This window comes from Clupea harengus, chromosome 26 (assembly GCF_900700415.2).
Source record: "Clupea harengus chromosome 26, Ch_v2.0.2, whole genome shotgun sequence".
Lineage (NCBI taxonomy): Eukaryota > Metazoa > Chordata > Actinopteri > Clupeiformes > Clupeidae > Clupea > Clupea harengus.
This window is the reverse complement of record NC_045177.1, coordinates 11,514,146-11,532,221: the sequence shown is the minus strand read 5'-3', so window position 1 is coordinate 11,532,221 and position 18,076 is coordinate 11,514,146. Positions and strand designations below refer to the sequence as shown.

Sequence of the window (18,076 nt, the reverse complement as noted above, 5' to 3'; positions counted from 1 at the left end):
CCTGCATCTGGAAACACTCTGTGTGAATATGTTCTCCCTATGTGTATGTATATGTGATATATGTATGTATGTCGGTGAGATGTATAAGTGTATATGTGTATTTGTGTATGTGTATAAGCTACTGGATGACCTAAATTTCCTTCGGGATTAATAAAGTATCCATCTATCTATCTATCTATCTATCTATCTGATGTTCTATGCAGCAGTGCTCACTTCCCCGTATACACATCTGTGAACTAAACATACAATGACAATTAATGCATCTGTCAATGTGTGTACATGAAGCTGAGGACTGAGCCAATTCAATCGCTCTCCACACCTACACTCATCTGCTAGCACACTCAGTGGTGATGCTGAACTGACTGACACTTTTGATTTGATGAGCAGTATATTGCCTGTGCATGTGAGTGCACACCTGTGCTACTGGTTAGTGACAGAAGAAATCCTGTACTGTGTAAAGGTGTATCCACATGGGTGCGTGCGTGTGTGTGTGTGGAGACCTGTGCTGTGTAAAGGTGTATCCACATGGGTGAGTGTGTGTGCGTGCGTGCGTGCGTGCGTGCGTGCGTGCGTCCGTCCGTGCGTGCGTGCGCGTGTGTGTGTGTGTGTGTGTGTGTGTGAGGAGACCTGTGTGGCTGGCACCTGCAGATGAGGAGGGCTTGCACTGTATGCAGGGCCGAGTGGAGGGCATGGAGATGATGGTGATGTAGATGTCTCTGTTGTTCTCATCGCTCATCACCATGTTCAACAGGGCGGAGCTGGAGCTGCACATACTCCACACACAACAAGGACACACACACACACTATAAGAACATACACAATAAGGACACACACACACACACACACACTATAAGAACATACTACACACACTATAAGAACATACTCCACACATAATAAGGACACACACACACACACTATAAGAACCACATACTCCACACACAATAAGGACACACACACACACTATGGACACACACACACACTATAAGAACATACTCCACACACAATAAGGACACACACACACACACACACTATAAGAACCACATACTCCACACACAATAAGGACACACACACACACACTATAAGAACCACATACTCCACACACAATAAGGACACACACACACACACTATAAGAACCACATACTCCACACACAATAAGGACACACACACACACTATAAGAACCACATACTCCACACATAAGGACACCACACACACACACACACACACAACACACACACACACACACACACACACACTATAAGAACATACTCCACACACAATAAGGACACACACACACTATAAGAACCACACAGTCCACACACAATAAGGACACACAGACACATTATAAGAACCAGGCAAATGTGCAGGGACAAACAGAAAGATGTTCCCAGATATTCACTCACACTCACGCACACCACATCTAGACCACTAGTGCTTACTTGAAGCCAAAGATGACTATCTTTGATTGGGCGTTGTGCCATTCACAGACTGCAAGGTACAAGTCACTGTAGATGGTCTCCTCTGCAAATAGGCGGATACGATGCACCTGAGAAATGAGAGGGGCGAAAACGGTAAGCCGGTAGAAGTCAGGGAGCCTTTATAACCTCTGACCTTTATTGTTATGGTGTGGAAATGTTATCTTCTTTGGTGACTGATGTTATCACTGGTCATGGATCATCTCATTCAGTTTCTGTACTGTGCTATTCTAAGCCATGACTGTTGAGTATGAGAAGAGGGAGAGGAAGAGATGCCAAATATGAATGAATGTCCTGTGGGTGGAGCGGTGAGGCAGGAGTTTAGCTGTACCTGCTTAAGACTCTTATGCAGGTTGAACTCCCACCAATACAGATGATATGTGTATGTGTCGTCTGCATCCCCATAGTCACGGGTATAGGACAACACATAGCGTCCACATTTGGTAAAGCCCAAAAAGATGTGCCTGCAAGTAGACAGAAGATAGAGGTCAGTATGTGCTCATGTATCTTTCTCAAGGACAAAGTCAAAGCCCTTGACAGACACACAGACTTACCCTGCTCGTAGGGTTGCCTCACTAACTATAGTCTTCAAGGGAACACGTATACGAGGACGACGCTTCAGGAACCATCGCTGGGACAGCTGACCTGTCAGCTGAGTTAAAGAGGATAGTGTTTCAAAGTGTCAGTCAGACGACACATGTAATCAGTTTTCCTCATTTCATTGCCACTTACTGGCGAACTAAAATGTAACGTTTTACCTCACGTTTTCTAAGATTCATCTAACGTTAGTCATTCGAAATCAACGTAAAACTCAGGTTTGTACCCTGTGGATTGGTTTCAGCTGGCTAAATCTCCATCTGTCAAATCAAACTTATTTGTGCAAAGCTTGCTGCCCGTAGCATTACATAAACAAGCAAAATGAAAAAACCTGCTGGCATGACATTATAACAATCGTAATGTTAGTCTAAATTTGCCAGCTAACCTTGCGCTGACTTGCCTCCAAGTCAAGTTAAGCTCTCGCGAAAGCCAAACTAGTCAACATGAAGTATGCTTTAACTTTACAATTGCCCACTGAATACACAAATGAAGATGATGACCTTGGCTCTGTTCTTTTAAAAAGGAAAATTAGAAGGATGGGATGACTGCACTGACACAGGCCTGCGTAACTACTAGCAATGGAGGTACACAGCATTAGTAGAGTTAGCTGGGATGCTAACTAGCATTCTGGTCTTATTCATGTTGTTCATGTTAGCAAGCTATTAGCAAATACTGTCATTTCATTGATAACTTATACTCCTTCCCTCAACAACTGTTATGACGATTACTAAAGGGAGAGCATACGGTTCAGATATGTCTTACCTTTCCACGGTTGAGCAGTTTAACGACGTGAGTGTCTTGTGTTCTCTGTTTTTGTTTGTTATCATGTTTTCCTGATTTCGAGCTGGGCGCCATTTTCGCCCCTCAGAAAAGCTGCAGCCTCACTGAAGCAGAGACCCTCCTCCTGACTCAAGTCCAGCCCACTTACCAAACTGATTGGGTCATCGCCCTCCTCCGAGTATGTTAATTGGGTAAAGTAAACATCGAGATATTCAATAGATTCAAAATAGCTTTTTTTAGCACGATTGTGTTCAGTGTTCAGAGATAATAACAGAATGATACTATATATCGCACCAGTGGTAATATTCAAATTTTCTGAGATACTGAATTTTGGGTTTTCTTTAGCTGTCAGTTATAATCATCAAAATTAAAAGAAATAAACACTTGTAATATATCAGTCTGTGTGTAATGAATCTATATAATATATGATAATATATTTTTTAATCGAATTACTGAAATAAATGAACTTTTTGATGATATTCTAATTTATTGAGCTGCACCTGTATATCTATTCGTAACGGACTATACCCCTCTCGTATAGCCCTTTTGCTAATGCACCCAGACGCCCACCAGGGGACCCCACAGGAAGTGCATTGCGACACCGAGGGTCCTGTTGGCCCCGACCCCAATCCCAAGGCATTTCAGCCAAACTCTGCTGTCATGCGTCTGCGTGTGGACGTGATGTGTCACTCGTAAAAACACATGAGGTATGGAAACACATCACACTATTTACTGATACATTGTTTGATTGCACAGTTTCTGTGAGACAACAACACATTTCTTATTTATCTCAATTCCCTGACTTCCTCGCTGGAGTCAGTCTGCAGGGCTGCATCTGTGAAGACATGGCCGCCGCTGGAGGGTTGGGATAATAATATAATAATAATCTTTATTTATAGACACCGTTTACAAAGTGCTCCACAGAGGCAGCAAAATAAAATCATGACATGAAATCATCAGGTTTTAAAAGGAAACAGATAAAAACCATTAGGTAGGCCATATCAAAATAAAAGATTGGTACACCAATACAGAGTAAAAACATTTGAAATTATGAAATGAAATTAAAACTCATGAAAGTGTGTTTTAAGAAGGGACTCTAAGGAAGTCACTGACTCTGCCAACCTGATTTCCTCAGGGTTAGGGTACACGCCATCTCCTCGGCGCGTGTGGGACTTTCATTTTTTCTCAGGGCGTTGTGGTCAGCGCCGTCGCTGGACAAAAGACGTCTGCACGAGGATCTCAAAGTACGGGCCAGCGCGTGCGGGACTCAGAGATCAGAGATGTAGCTAGGAGAGAGGCCATGAAGAGCCCTCCAAGTAATCAATAAAATCTTTAAATCTATACTGAAAGAATTTGAAACTTTTGTGAAAGTCGCAACCGATGGATGTAAGTGGTAGGGGACAGCAGTGCTGCTTTCCTCCTCAGTGACATTTGGCCCCATATCTGGAGTCTCCTATAGTCCTGAATCTCCTGAGTGACATTTGGCCCCATATCTGGAGTCTCCTGTAGTCCTGAATCTCCTCAGTGACATTTGGCCCCATATCTGGAGTCTCCTATAGTCCTGAATCTCCTGAGTGACATTTGGCCCCATATCTGGAGTCTCCTATAGTCCTGAATCTCCTGAGTGACATTTGGCCCCATATCTGGAGTCTCCTATAGTCCTGAATCTCCTGAGTGACATTTGGCCCCATATCTGGAGTCTCCTGTAGTCCTGAATCTCCTCAGTGACATTTGGCCCCATATCTGGAGTCTCCTGTAGTTCTGAATCGGCTGAGTGACATTTTTGTGCAGATCGCATGTGACATTCGAGTATAAAAAATGAATAGTCTGTTGAATAGACAGTAGATTTTATCCAATTGTTACGACTCTCAGTATTGAAGGACCAACTAGCAGACAACACAGCTCAAGTTTCAGAGTTTTAATAAAGTTCTCAGGCAACAATCCAAAGGTAAAAGGCAGTCTCGTAGTCAACAGGCAGGCAAAGGTCAAAAGTCCAATAATCAAAACAGAGTCCAAGGCAAAGGTATCCAAAATACAGAATCCAAACAGGGCAGGTAAAAAATCAGGCAAAGGTCAAAAATCACAGACAGAGTATAACAAGACGTACTAAACACTGGAAAGGCACAGGTAATGAATGGCACAATCTGGCAGAGACTGAAAGGCACCGGGCTTAAATACCAACAAACCAATTGCAACAAACTGAAATCAGGGGGGTATTCCTCGTACGTGGTTCAACTAAGTCGATCAAATGTCAGTTTAAATTAACGCGATGATTGAGGACAGGCTATCTCGGTTCCTCCAAGGCTGATCTGCGCTCAAACAATGTTGTTAATTCGAACCAGACTTCAGTTATCAGGGTAATTGCGCGTGACCGCCCTACTTCAAAAGGGGAAAGCGAAACGATCACCAAAACGATCATTTTCGAACGGTACAATGAACTTAAAGAAAGCAGGAGATGATAATGAACCATTATGAAGAATACAAGACCACAATCATGGCAAAATCCAACACCGCCACCGGCGGTTAGGGTTGCAACAGCAAGACAAGAACGTGGCAAAATATCTCCGACAAGTTAAATGCATAAGTGTTGGGGAAAAGTATAGGCTAATTTTAAGTGCCTCATTACCCCAATCAATCAGATCATATTTATTTAAATGTGCCTGCTGGAATGAATCATATATCAATATTATCTCAACTCTTTCAGAATAAGTAGATAGAAACAAGCCCAAAGAGTATCTAATTGATACGAATTCATAGACACTTATGAGGATATGTGTACTGTATGCGCTTATGTATCATGTACTATATATGTGTATATACACGTATGTGTAGATGACCATATAGAAGTAGGAGTTTGAATATGTTTGTACGAATCTGTGTATGAACTAATCAGTATGTATGTATGTATGTATTATGACATATAGGAAGTCATCATGATGTGATAACGGATCTTGCCGATCTCGAAGAACTCTCTCCCTATAAAACGCTAATCTAACTAATATCGCTCCTTCGTCAATGGGATCTCTGAGGAAGGGAGCTGCCATTTTTTTCCGGGGGAGTGGCAAGCTTATCCAGCTCACTTAAGCGGTTAGCCTGTGCTGGAGCAGGTTGAAGTTTATGTGTTGCTATGGTGATTTTGCCAAAGTTGCTTAGTGGAACCGAAAAGGCGGACTTATGTTATCTTATCCTGAAAATTATCTCGGTAACTCGCTAAACAAGGTACGAGGAATAGGGCCCAGGTGTGCACACAAAATGGCGGGAAAACAAACAAAGACAGGGTGGAGTAAGAGCCACATGGCTTTTCAAAACAAAAACAGAAAGCACATGACACCCCCACATGATCAAAATGTAAACAAAAAGCACATGTTGCCCGAAAAACAACACAAGAATCACTAACATCAATAGTCCTGAATCTCCTCCTGAGTGACATTTGGCCCCCTCATTTGGATCTTCACAAGCTGGTTACAGGGCAGTCGGGGATCATCTTCCTTCACCACACTTACGCTGGGTTTAGTGCATCTCCTCCTTCATGGAGAAAAACAGAGACACAGAAACACATTAGATCTCCCCAGAAACCTCACACTCGCCTGCAGCCTTAAGGATAAAACACACAGAAACATCCCAACTCTACACAAACTTCACACTCGCCTACAACTCTCCATCAACTCTCCAAGTCTCTCTGATAAAACATCTTTAAGGCATTTAAAGACATCAATGTTCCCTTTTAATCACATACATCTCTCTGGCAGTCTGTGTGTGTGTGTGTGTGTTTGTGTGTGTATGTAGGGAAGGTCAGATGCTTTCTAATCAACAGTCAGACAGTGGCCAACAGATAGACAGATCAAGAGTCAGTTAAACAGACAGACAGGTCAGTCAGTAGAAGTACACACCCCTTGAGGATCACAGTGCAATCTGGACGCTTATAGGACTCCTGCAGAAGACTGATCACCTCCTCAGCCGAATAAAAGCCCAATGAAGCATATAACCTAAAATAAAAATATATACTTCTTTGGTCTGTCATGGATCTTCCAATACAAACATAAACACTCTCTGGCTTTCTCACACAATATCTGCTTTTTTAATTAAAAATATCTCACTCACACACTCTCTCTCTCTCTCTCTCACACATACAATCTCTCTCTCTCTTCAATTCAGTTGAGCTTTATTGGCATGACTGTTTTAAAGCAGTGGTGCCAAGGCAAATACATTTCAAACACAATAATACTATGGCTTTAGATCTGTTTTTATTAAATATCTCTCTCTCACACACACACACAGTGCTGCACAGTGTGTCCATACACGCTACCCCTCCATGCAAAGACTACGTATAGAAACAGAAGATGATATATCTCTTACTTTACTTCCTTCAGAGTGGGGCACATGTGGATGAGGTTGAGGATCCAGTGGGCCCAGCTCTCAGTCAGGCAGCTCACCGCCAACTTCACCTTCTCCAGACCAGGCAGAGTCTGGAGTCTCCAGTCAGTCAAGGACTCAAAAACATCCATACAGTCACCTAGATTCCTATGTGAACTTCAACACAAACAAACAAAAACATGGCTGAATAATACCAGACACCCATGTGTCTAATCATTTTTTAATGATTTGGTCTTTACCTTGCTCTCAAACCTGTGACATCGCAAAACTTGTGGATGAAGTCGGTAAAGCTGCCGCTGGTTGGGCTGTCGGCTTGTGACAGGGTAAATGAAACAGGTGACGGGGGAAAAATTAGTATATCCACATCCAGCCTGAAACACAGGCATAATGAGGTCTTAGTTTAGTATTTTACACATAACAATGCTCACTCTTCAGCTGCAACCTGTAACGTTTACATACAACACCATTAACACAGACAGTGAAGCTTCTCATGAAGGGAGGTTTCACCTGAGGCGTCTGGAGTCTTTGTCCACAGAGAGAGAGGATTGTTTACCCCAATCGTCCTCCTGAAGCCTGCCAATCAGAACACAGTGTCAATGGGGACTAATCAATCAAAGAACAAACACAGAGTTAATTGATATTAGGCTATCAGAGTACCACACCAAAATGATATAAATATAACCTTCAGTACAGGCCCGTGCAAGACACCATCAGTTCAGCACCTTGCAGTTAATCGACCTTGTCTGCTATGATAATCAGTTAATTTGAGCAATCTTGCTCTTCTTACTCCAGGTAACGGCACGTCTCTGTTTTCTGAATGAAGTCCAAGCACAGGGTCGCGATGGTGCCAGGGATGGTCATCACAGACAGACTGACGATATCCACAGACTTTTGCCTAGAGAGAACACTGAGGACCTGCTCCACACTCTCAGGTGAGAGGCTGCTGTAGTCCACGCTGTGAATGAGCACATACAGACCAATCTCAATCTCTCTCTTCTGGTCTCTTTATTATGCACTCACACATTATACATGTGTGTTCATGTTCTCTTTACTTTAATTAACCCTGACCCGTTTGTTATTAAGATCAACTATGTCTAAGGAAGACAGGATGGCAGATTTGTTAATGTTACTCGCCAAGTAACACACTATATTTGCTTTACCTAATGTAGAGTTGAAAAGATAGAAGTTGTACAAGTTCTATATAATCACAAATGGCAAATGATTACCTCAGTTCAGTCAGGATCTTTCCCTCCCCCAGAGCTGAGATCAGGTCAACAACATCAGCATCTGACAGCCTCCCCACAATTAACCTTTCAACAACATGAAGACAGCAATCAGACCATTCAACCACAACAGATCAGCTCTCTCACAAACAGACCACAGCACAACACACAGATGAAGCTGAACGTATGAAAACACTGATGGCCAGATGTTTCCACATGGCCAGAGTACCCCATGAGTAGAATGACTCACATCCATATCACTGGCTGGTGTGACATTTTGTACTGAATATGATTACAGCAACAGATCAGTTAACAAGTCAAAGGCTCAGGAAAAGAGCAGAACTGTTTCGATACAGAGCATGAAAGGAAAATGTTGACTTTGATTTTGACTTTCATAGGTAACAGTGTAAAAAAAACAGTACAGTGGTGCCTTGATACAGAGTGTACAATCTCAAGACTGTAAGACTTCCTTTCAGAATTACTCATACCCTCACCTGGTGAAAACTCTCGTTTGTGGTTCCCTGATGGTGGAATGAGCTACCAAATGCTATCAGAGCAGGGACATCCCTGTCTATCTAGTCATATGTATATACATTTTTTTTGATTGTTAAAACAATACTCTAAAGTTGCATAAAAGTCTATCTGGCACTTGACTCTGATGAAACAATATACTTTTTGTTCTCTTTCATCAATCTTGTATTGTTGTACCTCACAATAAGTCATAATTGTGGTGAAATGATTGCAATGTGTTTTAGTGCTGTGTGAAAATATCCATTCTAGTTCTAACATATAGAAGACAATGGTGATTTTACATCCAGCCTGAAACACAGGCACATGACGGCTTAGTTTAGTATTTTATAGATAACAATGCTCACTCTTCAGGTGCAACCTGTAACGTTCACATACAACACCATTAACCAGTAATGCTTCTTATGAAGGGAGGTTTCACCTGAGGCCTTCAGAGTCTTTGTACACAGAGAGAGAGAGTGGTATACTGCAATCATCCTCAAGACTTGATTCATCCATAAGCCTGCCAATCAGAGCACAGAGTCAATGGGGACTGTCCAATAAAAAAACAAAACAGTTAATTGGTTCTCGCCTATCACAGTACACCACCAAAAGATATAAATATACCCTTCAGTACACACACGTCATCAGTACAGCACCTTGCCGTTAATCAACCTTGTCTGCTATGATAATCAGTTAATTTGAGCAATCTTGCTCTTCTTACTCCAGGTAACGGCACGTCTCTGTGTTCTGAATGAAGTCCAAGCACAGGGTCGCAATGGTGCCAGTGATGGTCATCACAGGCAGATGGACGTTACTCAGAGACTTTTGCCTGAGGACCTGCTCCACACTCTCAGGTGAGAATCTGCTCTCTGCCACGCTGTGAATGAGCACATACAGACCAATTTCAATCTTTCTCTTCTGGTTTCTTTATTATGCACTCACACATTATACATGTGTGTTTATCCCCAACACTGCAAAGCTAAACTGGGTAGAAAATGGATTCAGTCCTGGAAGGCACTAACAGAAGGGAAGACAACAAGCATATAACACAAGGAACACACTACATTTGCTTTACCTAATGTAGAGTTGAAAAGATAGAAGTTGTACAAGTTCTATATAATCACAAATCACAAATGTAAAATGATTACCTTAGTTCAGTCAGGATCTTTCCCTCCCCCAGAACTGAGATCAGGTCAACAACATCAGCATCTGACAGCCTCCCCACAATTAACCTTTCAACAACATGAAGACAGCTATCAGACTATTCAAACACAACAGATCAGCTCTCTCACAAACAGACCACAGCACAACACACAGATGAAGCTGAACGTATGAAAACACTGATGGCCAGATGTTTCCACATCCAAATCCAGTGGCTGGTGTGACATTTTCTACTGAATATGATTACAGCAACAGATCAGTTAAACAAAGGCTCAGACAAAGGCTCAGAAAAAAAGAGCAGAACTGTTTTGATACAGAGCATGAAAGGAACATTTTGAGACTGAAAATTCTTGATAGTTTGAAATAACAGTAGACTGGTGCCTGATACAGAGTGTAAAATCTCAAGACTCTAATACTTCCTTTCAGAATTACTCATACCCTCAACTGGTATAAAATACATCTTCTTTGCTGGGTTTCATTTAAGAGCCCAATGGGTGCTTTAAGTCCTCCAGACCTGCATGTGGTGCTCTAACAACACTTGAAAATCAGATATTAGGGATGGAATGATTACTGCTTTGTGCTGGGAGTATAAAATAGGTAGCAGAGCAGACTCACTAAAATGATGGTACTGCATGCTGTCAAATACTAACAGGAGCAAGGGTGGCGTTCCTACTAACACTCGCCCACAACCTGACAAAACCACAGAGGACCTTTGATATTTTGTGTTTGCATGTGGTTTATATAGGAGTCATATGTATATACATTTTTTTGGTTGTTAAAACAATACTCTAAAGTTGCATAAAAGTCTATCTGGCACTTGACTCTGATGAAACAATATACTTTTTGTTCTCTTTCATCAATCTTGTATTGTTGTACCTCACAATAAGTCATAATTGTGGTGAAATGATTGCAATGTGTTTTAGTGCTGTGTGAAAATATCCATTCTAGTTCTAACATATAGAAGACAATAGTGATTTTACATCCAGCCTGAAACACAGGCACATGAGGGCTTAGTTTAGTATTTTACAGACAACAATGCTCACTCTTCAGGTGCAACCTGTAACGTTCACATATAACACCATTAACACAGACAGTGAAGCTTCTCGTGAAGGGAGGTTTCACCTGAGGCCTCTGGAGTCTTTGTCCACAGAGAGAAAGTATGGTGGCCTTGAACTGTCCTCAAGCCTGCCAATCAGAGTACAGTGTCAATAGGGACTGACCAATCAAAGAACAAACCCAGAGTTAATTGGTTCTCACCTATCAGAGTACACCAACAAAAGATAAAAATATACCATTCAGCGCGCGCACACACACACACACCATCAGTTCAGCACCTTGCAGTTAATCAAACTTGACTCCTAATTTGCACTTCCCCTCCCTTCCTCTTCCTCTTCCTACCTCTCCTTATCCTTCCTCTAATGCTATCTCCTCTAACTAGTACTAAACTTGCACTTACATTAGTTACATTCCTGAACTTTTTTTTAATTTAAATTTAAATTTTGTATTTCTCATGTAAAAAAGTATTTATTGTTACACTAGATCTCTATTGCTCGTAGCTTGATTTTTCTCTGCTTTGTACGTCTCTTTGGATAAAAGCGTCTACTAAATGTAAATGCTTTGATAATCAGTTAATTTGAGTAATTTTGCTGTTCTCACCACAGGTTACAGCAGGTCTCTGTGTTATGAATGAAGTCCAAGCACGGGGCTGCGGTGGTGCCAGTGAAGGTCTTCACAGACAGAAGGACTTCACCCACAGACTTTTGCTTGGAGAGAGCACTGAGGACCTGCTCCACACTCTCAGGTGAGAGGTCGCTCTCTTCCACTCTGTGAATGAGAACATACAGACCAATCTCAATCTCTCTCTTCTGGTCTCTTTATTATGCACTCACACATTATACATGTGAGTTCATGTTCTCTTTACTTTAATTAACCCTGACCCGTTTGTTATTAAGATCAACTATGTCTAAGGAAGACAGGATGGCAGATTTGTTAATGTTACTCGCCAACACTGCAAAGCTAAACTGGGTAGAAACTGGATTAATTCCTGGACGGCACAAACAGAAGGGAAGACAACAAGCATACAACACAAGGAACACATTATTTGCTCCACCTAATGTAGAGTTGAAAAGATAGAAGTTGTACAAGTTCTTTATAATCACAAATCACAAATGTAAAATGATTACCTCAGTTCAGTCAGGTTCTTCCCCTTGCCCAGAGCTAAGATCAGGTCACCAATATCAGCATCTGACAGCCTCCCCACAGTTAACCTTTCAACAACATGAAGACAGCTATCAGACCATTCAACCACAACAGAGCAGCTCTTTCACAAACAGACCACAGCACAACACACAGATGAAGCTGAACGTATGAAAACACTGATGGCCAGATGTTTCCACATCCAAATCCAGTGGCTGGTGTGACATTTTCTACTGAATATGATTACAGCAACAGATCAGTTAACAAATCAAAGGCTCAGGAAAAGAGCAGAACGGTTTTGATACAGAGCATGAAAGGAAAATGTTGAGACTGTGAATTCTTCAATGTTTGATAAAACAGTATACTTGTGCCTGATACTTGTGCCTGAGTGTAAAATCTCAAGACTCTAATACTTCCTTTCAGAATTACTTATAGGTAGCAGACTCACTAAAATGATGCTACTGCATGCTGTCAAAAACTGACAGGATCAAGGGTGGCGTTCCTACTAACACTCGCCCACAACCTGACAAAACCACAGAGGACCTTTGGTGTTTTGTGTTTGAATGTGTTACGTTGAAGTTTGAATGAAATAAGTTTGGTTTACTTAGGAGACATACAGTATGTATATGCATTCTTTGGTGAAAGTTAAAACAATACTCAAAGTTTTATAAAAGGTCTATCTGGCACTTGATTCTGATGACAGAATTAGGTTTTTGTTCACTTCAATCCCCTCTTGTATTGTTGCAAGTCACAATAAAAGCTTTACTTGTGGTGAAATGATTGCAAGGTGTTTTAGTGCTATTTAAAAATATCCAGCTATTTCTAGAGTATTGTGTTAATCTTGGTCGCCCAATATCACCATATATTATGCAATCTGAAGACACATTTCTCTCTTCAGAGACACACTCACCCCAGTTCCTCACACCTGCTCAGTGCAGGCTGCAGCATCCTCAGCTTCTCTGCTGTTATGTTGCACCACATGAGCTTCAGGCTTCTGATGGTCGGGCAACACTGCAGGCAGTACAGCAGCACCCAGCAGTCTGTCCTCGTCAGGGGAATGAAGTCAAACTTCATCTCTCCCCAGACTCCCATGGCCTCCCTTACAAACTCCTCCTCATGGAGCTCATAGAGACAATGAAGTATATGCAGCATACCCTCTTGATGCATGCTGTGCTTTTCCAAAACGCTTAGAAGCCACTCCTGCAGATAAACTTGAATGGATGCCCAGGACTGCTTTTTCAGGTGTGGGTAAATGTCTCTGTTTGAAAGACCAAAAAGGAATTGAACGACAGGTTTAAAACATTTAACGTTTCTAAACAACTCCCGTAGTTTTTTAAGTGCCTCTTCCTCATTCTCCAACATCAGGTACTGGAGAGCAGTGAAGAACTCCTGGAAGCTCAGATGCATGAAACTGTACATTCTTTCCTGTTTGACTTTCCTCCTTAGCAAGAATTTGCAGAGGAAAGGATTGTATTTGGTTTCTTGGGATGTATCAGGGAAAGCATCAGACAAACTCTTCTCATCAAACAGGACCTGCTGTTCCTGTAACCCTTTCTCTGCCAGTTGGCCAAGGCTCCTCAGCAGTGTTTCAGGCTGACTCAAACCCTGGCAATGATGCTTCAGCAGAATGGACACAAAGTGCATAAATATAGAGGTGGTTGTTTCTAGATCCTTAATGATGTCCATGCCTCCTTTTTCTTGCTCCCTGAATACTGTGCAGGTGATCCAGCAGATGACGGGGATGAAGCAGGCAGTGTACAAAGTCTCGTTGGTCCTCACACAGTTGAATGCTTCTTCTTCTTTGAAAAACCTCTGGAAGTACTCCTTCACCCCCTCCTCAGTGAAGCCTAGGATGTCAGTGAAACGCTGAGAATCACTGAGCAGATCGCTCAGTTTGTCTGAAGCAGTGGACCTGGTGGTGACCAGCAGGAAGCACTTAGGCAGGACCAGCCCCTTCAGCAGAGCATTCAGAGTGGCCTCAACAGGAGCTTTTGTGAAAGGGTCTTTAGGTGGTACTGTGCTAGTTTTCTCAAATGAGAACTTGAGCTCATCAAAGCCATCAATGAGGAAGAGCACTTTCATGTTTGAGTCTTTCAGCACCTCTGCTGTCTCACTGGTGAAGCTTGGAGAGTAACTCAGGAGATCCACCAGACTGTGTGCCTCAGAGATTTCATTAAGCTCTTTGCATTTAAGGTGAAAAACAAGATGATGGTTTTTGAATACTTTTCCTGAGGACCAGTCGTACATGATCTTCTGAGCAGTGAAGGATTTGCCATGTCCAGAGTGGCCCTGGAGAATGACTGCCTTTGGAACATCTCCACCGTCATCGGGTTTGAACAACTGGTCAACAGTGATTCTGCTGTACGCTTCACTGTCTCTGGTTTTTAAGACCTGCTGGTGATGTTCTCCTCTAGAACGGATCTCCTCCTCTCTTTCTCTCTGCTTTCTGTGTGTCTCAACGATCAGCAGCTCAGTGTAGCGGTCAGCCAGCAGCACATTCTCACCAGGTCCAGAGTTATACTCCTTCACTTTTTTATATGTGGAGCAGACAGATGTTTTGTATTCATTTATTTTTGAGGTATGATCTACAAAAGAACAATTTTATTGACTTTTATTGACATTGACTATTATTTTTCGGTTTTAATTTAATATAATGATGAAATACCAATTTACCGTAAATCCTCAAATAGTAGCCGGGGCTTTTATTTACTTAGGCTGCACAGCGCTTGTATTTGGGGCAGGCTTGTATTAGGGGCAGGCCTTTATTTCTTACGGCTCTTCAGAATGTTCAAAAAAGTTCCGTTGATTTGAATGGGGCACCCCAACGTTAGCAGGTCTGTCATTTCTTGATATTCACCACCTCGAAAAGTTAATGACCACTGTCATTGGCAACGGGTTTCTAATTTACATCTTTCATATCATTCCGCAAGAAGTCCATCATTTAACGTAGCGGAAAGTCATTGTAACTTGAAGTCAGCAAGTAATGGGTTGATACGCAACACCTGGGACGTTAAAGTTCTATTAGCCTGAAGAACATTTTGTTCTTCGCGGAAATCACGAAACGGCAACAAAATAATTAAAAAGAGGTATTTTAGAGGAATGTCTTCTATCGTTTAGGCAAGTAACTGTATAATAACAAATTTGCCTTGTAGGCTGAAACATTTTTTTTTATTGCAAACAGCCATGAAATTAGCCAACAACATTAAACATGAGGAGAACATGTATTTATGAAATGCATTCAATTAAATTCTGCTTTGTGCTGGACTGATGCTGGTAGGCTACAGTAAAATAGGCTACTGGTACCTTTTTTTTTACCCCCGGCTTGTATACGGGGCCCGGCCTTTATTTGTCCGTATCGACCACGCCCCCGGCTACTATCTGAAGCCCGGCCTCTAATTGAATCCCGATCTTTATTTGAGGATTTACGGTAAGCCTACTCAGTATAAAATCTGAATTTACCAGGGTCCTGTGGTGGTGTTGCCGGAGCAGAAACCCCAAGACCTTCAGGGAATAAAGAGGATGAATTCGGATGAACAGTTTTCCCAAAAGGACATTTCTGGTCTTGACCAGAGACACTACTGGGTTGGAAAGGATGGTCTCTCCTACTCCTACTGCCTATTGTCTAGAACAATTTCTATGATTCTACACAACTGGGCTTCACTGAATGGAGTTATACTGTGTCCAGGGTTTATTTTGACCTCTACCCGACACACCAGTGTGCCCTGCTCAGCAGCACCCCAGGACTAGCATTACCTGGACCTAAATACACATCTGATGTTCACACTCCCCTGTGTGTGTGTGTGTGTGTGTGTGACTAGCATTACCTGGAGCTAACGCTATAATACACATCTGTTGTTCACACTCCCCTGTGTGTGTGTGTGTGTGTGTGTGTGTGTGTGTGTGTGTGTGTGTGTGTGTGTGTGTGTGTGAGAGTGTCTGTTTGTTTGTCAGCAGTGCAGATGAAACATGTGTTCTATACTTCACGGCCAAACCAGGGCATCAATAGATCATTTACTGTTGAATTAAATGTGTTCTTCTTACCATGGTAATGATTGTGTGAGTTGTTGATGTTTCCATGAACTGTATTGCCTGTCACAGTTGGCATTGAGACATGGCTTCCATCCGGAGCTTTCGCATACTTAGCTTCAGGAGAGAAGCCACTTGAAGCTTCTGTGTCCTCTCCTGTCAAGGCTTCAAACAGAAAGCAGACCTGATAAACAGCAGCACTAGACACAGTCACATCCCTTACTAAAAAACGTGTATGAGCTACTCTCTGTAAGATACAGTCTGGCAGTGAAACACGACCCCTTCGGTTTTCATCCAATCTTCTCATTTATAGTTACAGGAGCATTGTTTTAGTCTTTGGAATGCTGCATAAACCATTCAGGGTATCTTTAAGTATAGGGGAAGGGGTCGGAGTCGGAACTGAATCGAAATTAAAGTAGGCCTAATGGGTCAGCCTTACGGCAAACTGATTGAAACCGTTTAGAAATAGGTTCTTAATTACATGATTAATCATGGTTAAGTTCCACAAAGCTAGAGAAACAAAATCCAGCTATGTTAATGACTTACAAGACAACAAACACAAATTAATTTAAAGATGTAATGATACAACATTCATTGTACCACTGTCCAGTGCTGTGCCCGTGTGGCCTATCCACTACTTTTACAATCATAGTCGGATAACTTGATGGTGGTCTGTGTTGTGTGTCTAAGATCCCTGCTTGCTTGCCATTGCCATATGTCTCAGTTGTCCTTTTGTTTAAATAAAATAAACGAAAACGCCGACATTAGCCATGTCTCTGCTCCTCACTCAGTATTAGCCTATTGTCAAGCTGAAAATCAAGGTAAGGCTGGGTACCTACCCCTCTTTAAGGATGACTCCATGAGTGTAACTGCTGTTGAACTAGGTCGCCATTAAGTCAAACCCTCGGGAGCTAGAACATCTGCAATAAAAATAAACAAATGCCAACAAATATAAAGTAACACTATGGAGTTTCTGGAGCCACCAGGTAGGGGGCTTCTTTCTGCTGTCTTGTTTGTCTTGTGTAGCACTTGCTTGATGTTTGACTGTGTTAGGAAAATTGTTGGCAAGCTAGCCAACATAGCTATCACAATAACATTACAAAAAAGCCGACGTGAGAGCACTTATACTACTTGCATACGAGATGTCTTGCTAGCGGCTAAACTTAGCAAAACCTGTTGAAATTTGCTTACTTTGTTTATGACAAACTAGTGTTGAGAATCATGGTTATAAAACAGTGGTGGGCCGTGTGCAGGAGTGAGTGTTTTGTTGGTTCAAACAGAATGGCCCGTGTGCACAGACCAAGGTCAGGCCAGTCGGAGAGGCCTACGTGCAGGAGGGGGGCCTGTGTGCCAGGCACAGAGGCAGGTGTGTAGGTATGAAGGTCAGGCCAAACAGAGATGCCTATTTTCTCCAAATAAAATCACAGTTTCCACAGGTGCAGGCTTACAGAGACCGCTCTTATATTAATTAAAACGTTTATGCATAAGGGGATGCAGAATTCATCAAAGAGCAGGTAGAAGTTTCCCACAAAAAGAGCCTTGCCATCACAACCGGGAGGGGTAAAACTACTGATAAGAAAACAGCTGCTCGACATCTTGAAAGATGCAGAATATTCTGATTGGTTCAGTTTAGATAAGTTTTAGGTTTGTGATTTGCATAAGTGACGAAGTTTGACTTTAAAAGGTTAATGCACTGGGGTTTTGATTCAGAGCTGCTCCATGGACCACCACTCTCG

At 42.1% G+C, this 18,076-nt stretch overlaps 2 protein-coding genes and 1 long non-coding RNA gene across 5 annotated transcripts in view; all 3 read right to left on the bottom strand.

Annotated features, from left to right (window-relative positions):
• Window positions 1-3,004, bottom strand: part of dcaf15 (DDB1 and CUL4 associated factor 15) — an 8,216-nt gene extending 5,212 nt beyond the window's left edge. Inside the window, exons 1-5 of one of the 3 annotated variants that reach the window (XM_031564044.1) lie at window positions 2,833-3,004; window positions 2,028-2,125; window positions 1,805-1,937; window positions 1,438-1,544; window positions 628-773 (exon numbers count right to left, since the gene is read on the bottom strand). In XM_031564044.1, coding sequence (XP_031419904.1) covers window positions 628-773; window positions 1,438-1,544; window positions 1,805-1,937; window positions 2,028-2,125; window positions 2,833-2,925 — 577 coding nt within the window. In that variant the 5' untranslated portion in view covers window positions 2,926-3,004. The remainder of the gene's footprint in view (window positions 1-627; window positions 774-1,437; window positions 1,545-1,804; window positions 1,938-2,027; window positions 2,126-2,832) is intronic. The other 2 variants (XM_012823034.3, XM_031564045.2) reach the window with 2 other exon arrangements.
• Window positions 3,005-7,730: 4,726 nt separating this feature from the next.
• LOC116219921 lies at window positions 7,731-8,683 on the bottom strand. The gene is made up of 3 exons (XR_004163361.1): window positions 8,451-8,683; window positions 8,012-8,179; window positions 7,731-7,797 (listed from the first exon to the last, which is right to left on the bottom strand). It is a non-coding gene; the product is annotated as an uncharacterized LOC116219921 (long non-coding RNA).
• A 4,493-nt stretch (window positions 8,684-13,176) lies between these two features.
• LOC116219920 (NACHT, LRR and PYD domains-containing protein 1 homolog) lies at window positions 13,177-17,261 on the bottom strand. Its single transcript, XM_031564090.2, has 4 exons — window positions 17,180-17,261; window positions 16,356-16,505; window positions 15,774-15,815; window positions 13,177-14,899 (listed from the first exon to the last, which is right to left on the bottom strand). The coding sequence occupies exons 1-4, from the start codon at window positions 17,199-17,201 to the stop codon at window positions 13,221-13,223; spliced, it is 1,893 nt and encodes a 630-aa protein (XP_031419950.1). The 5' UTR covers window positions 17,202-17,261; the 3' UTR covers window positions 13,177-13,220.
• Between the last annotated feature and the right edge of the window lie 815 nt (window positions 17,262-18,076).

Excerpts from the sequence above, each read along its gene's own strand:
- LOC116219920 (XM_031564090.2), bottom strand. The coding sequence starts at position 17,201 with ATGGAGTCATCCTTAAAGAGGG. Across the intron at positions 16,506-17,179 it reads GGAGTCATCCTTAAAGAGGG|CCTTGACAGGAGAGGACACA; the intron begins GTAGGTACCCAG and ends TTCTGTTTGAAG. Across the intron at positions 15,816-16,355 it reads CTCACACAATCATTACCATG|GTCTTGGGGTTTCTGCTCCG; the intron begins GTAAGAAGAACA and ends TATTCCCTGAAG.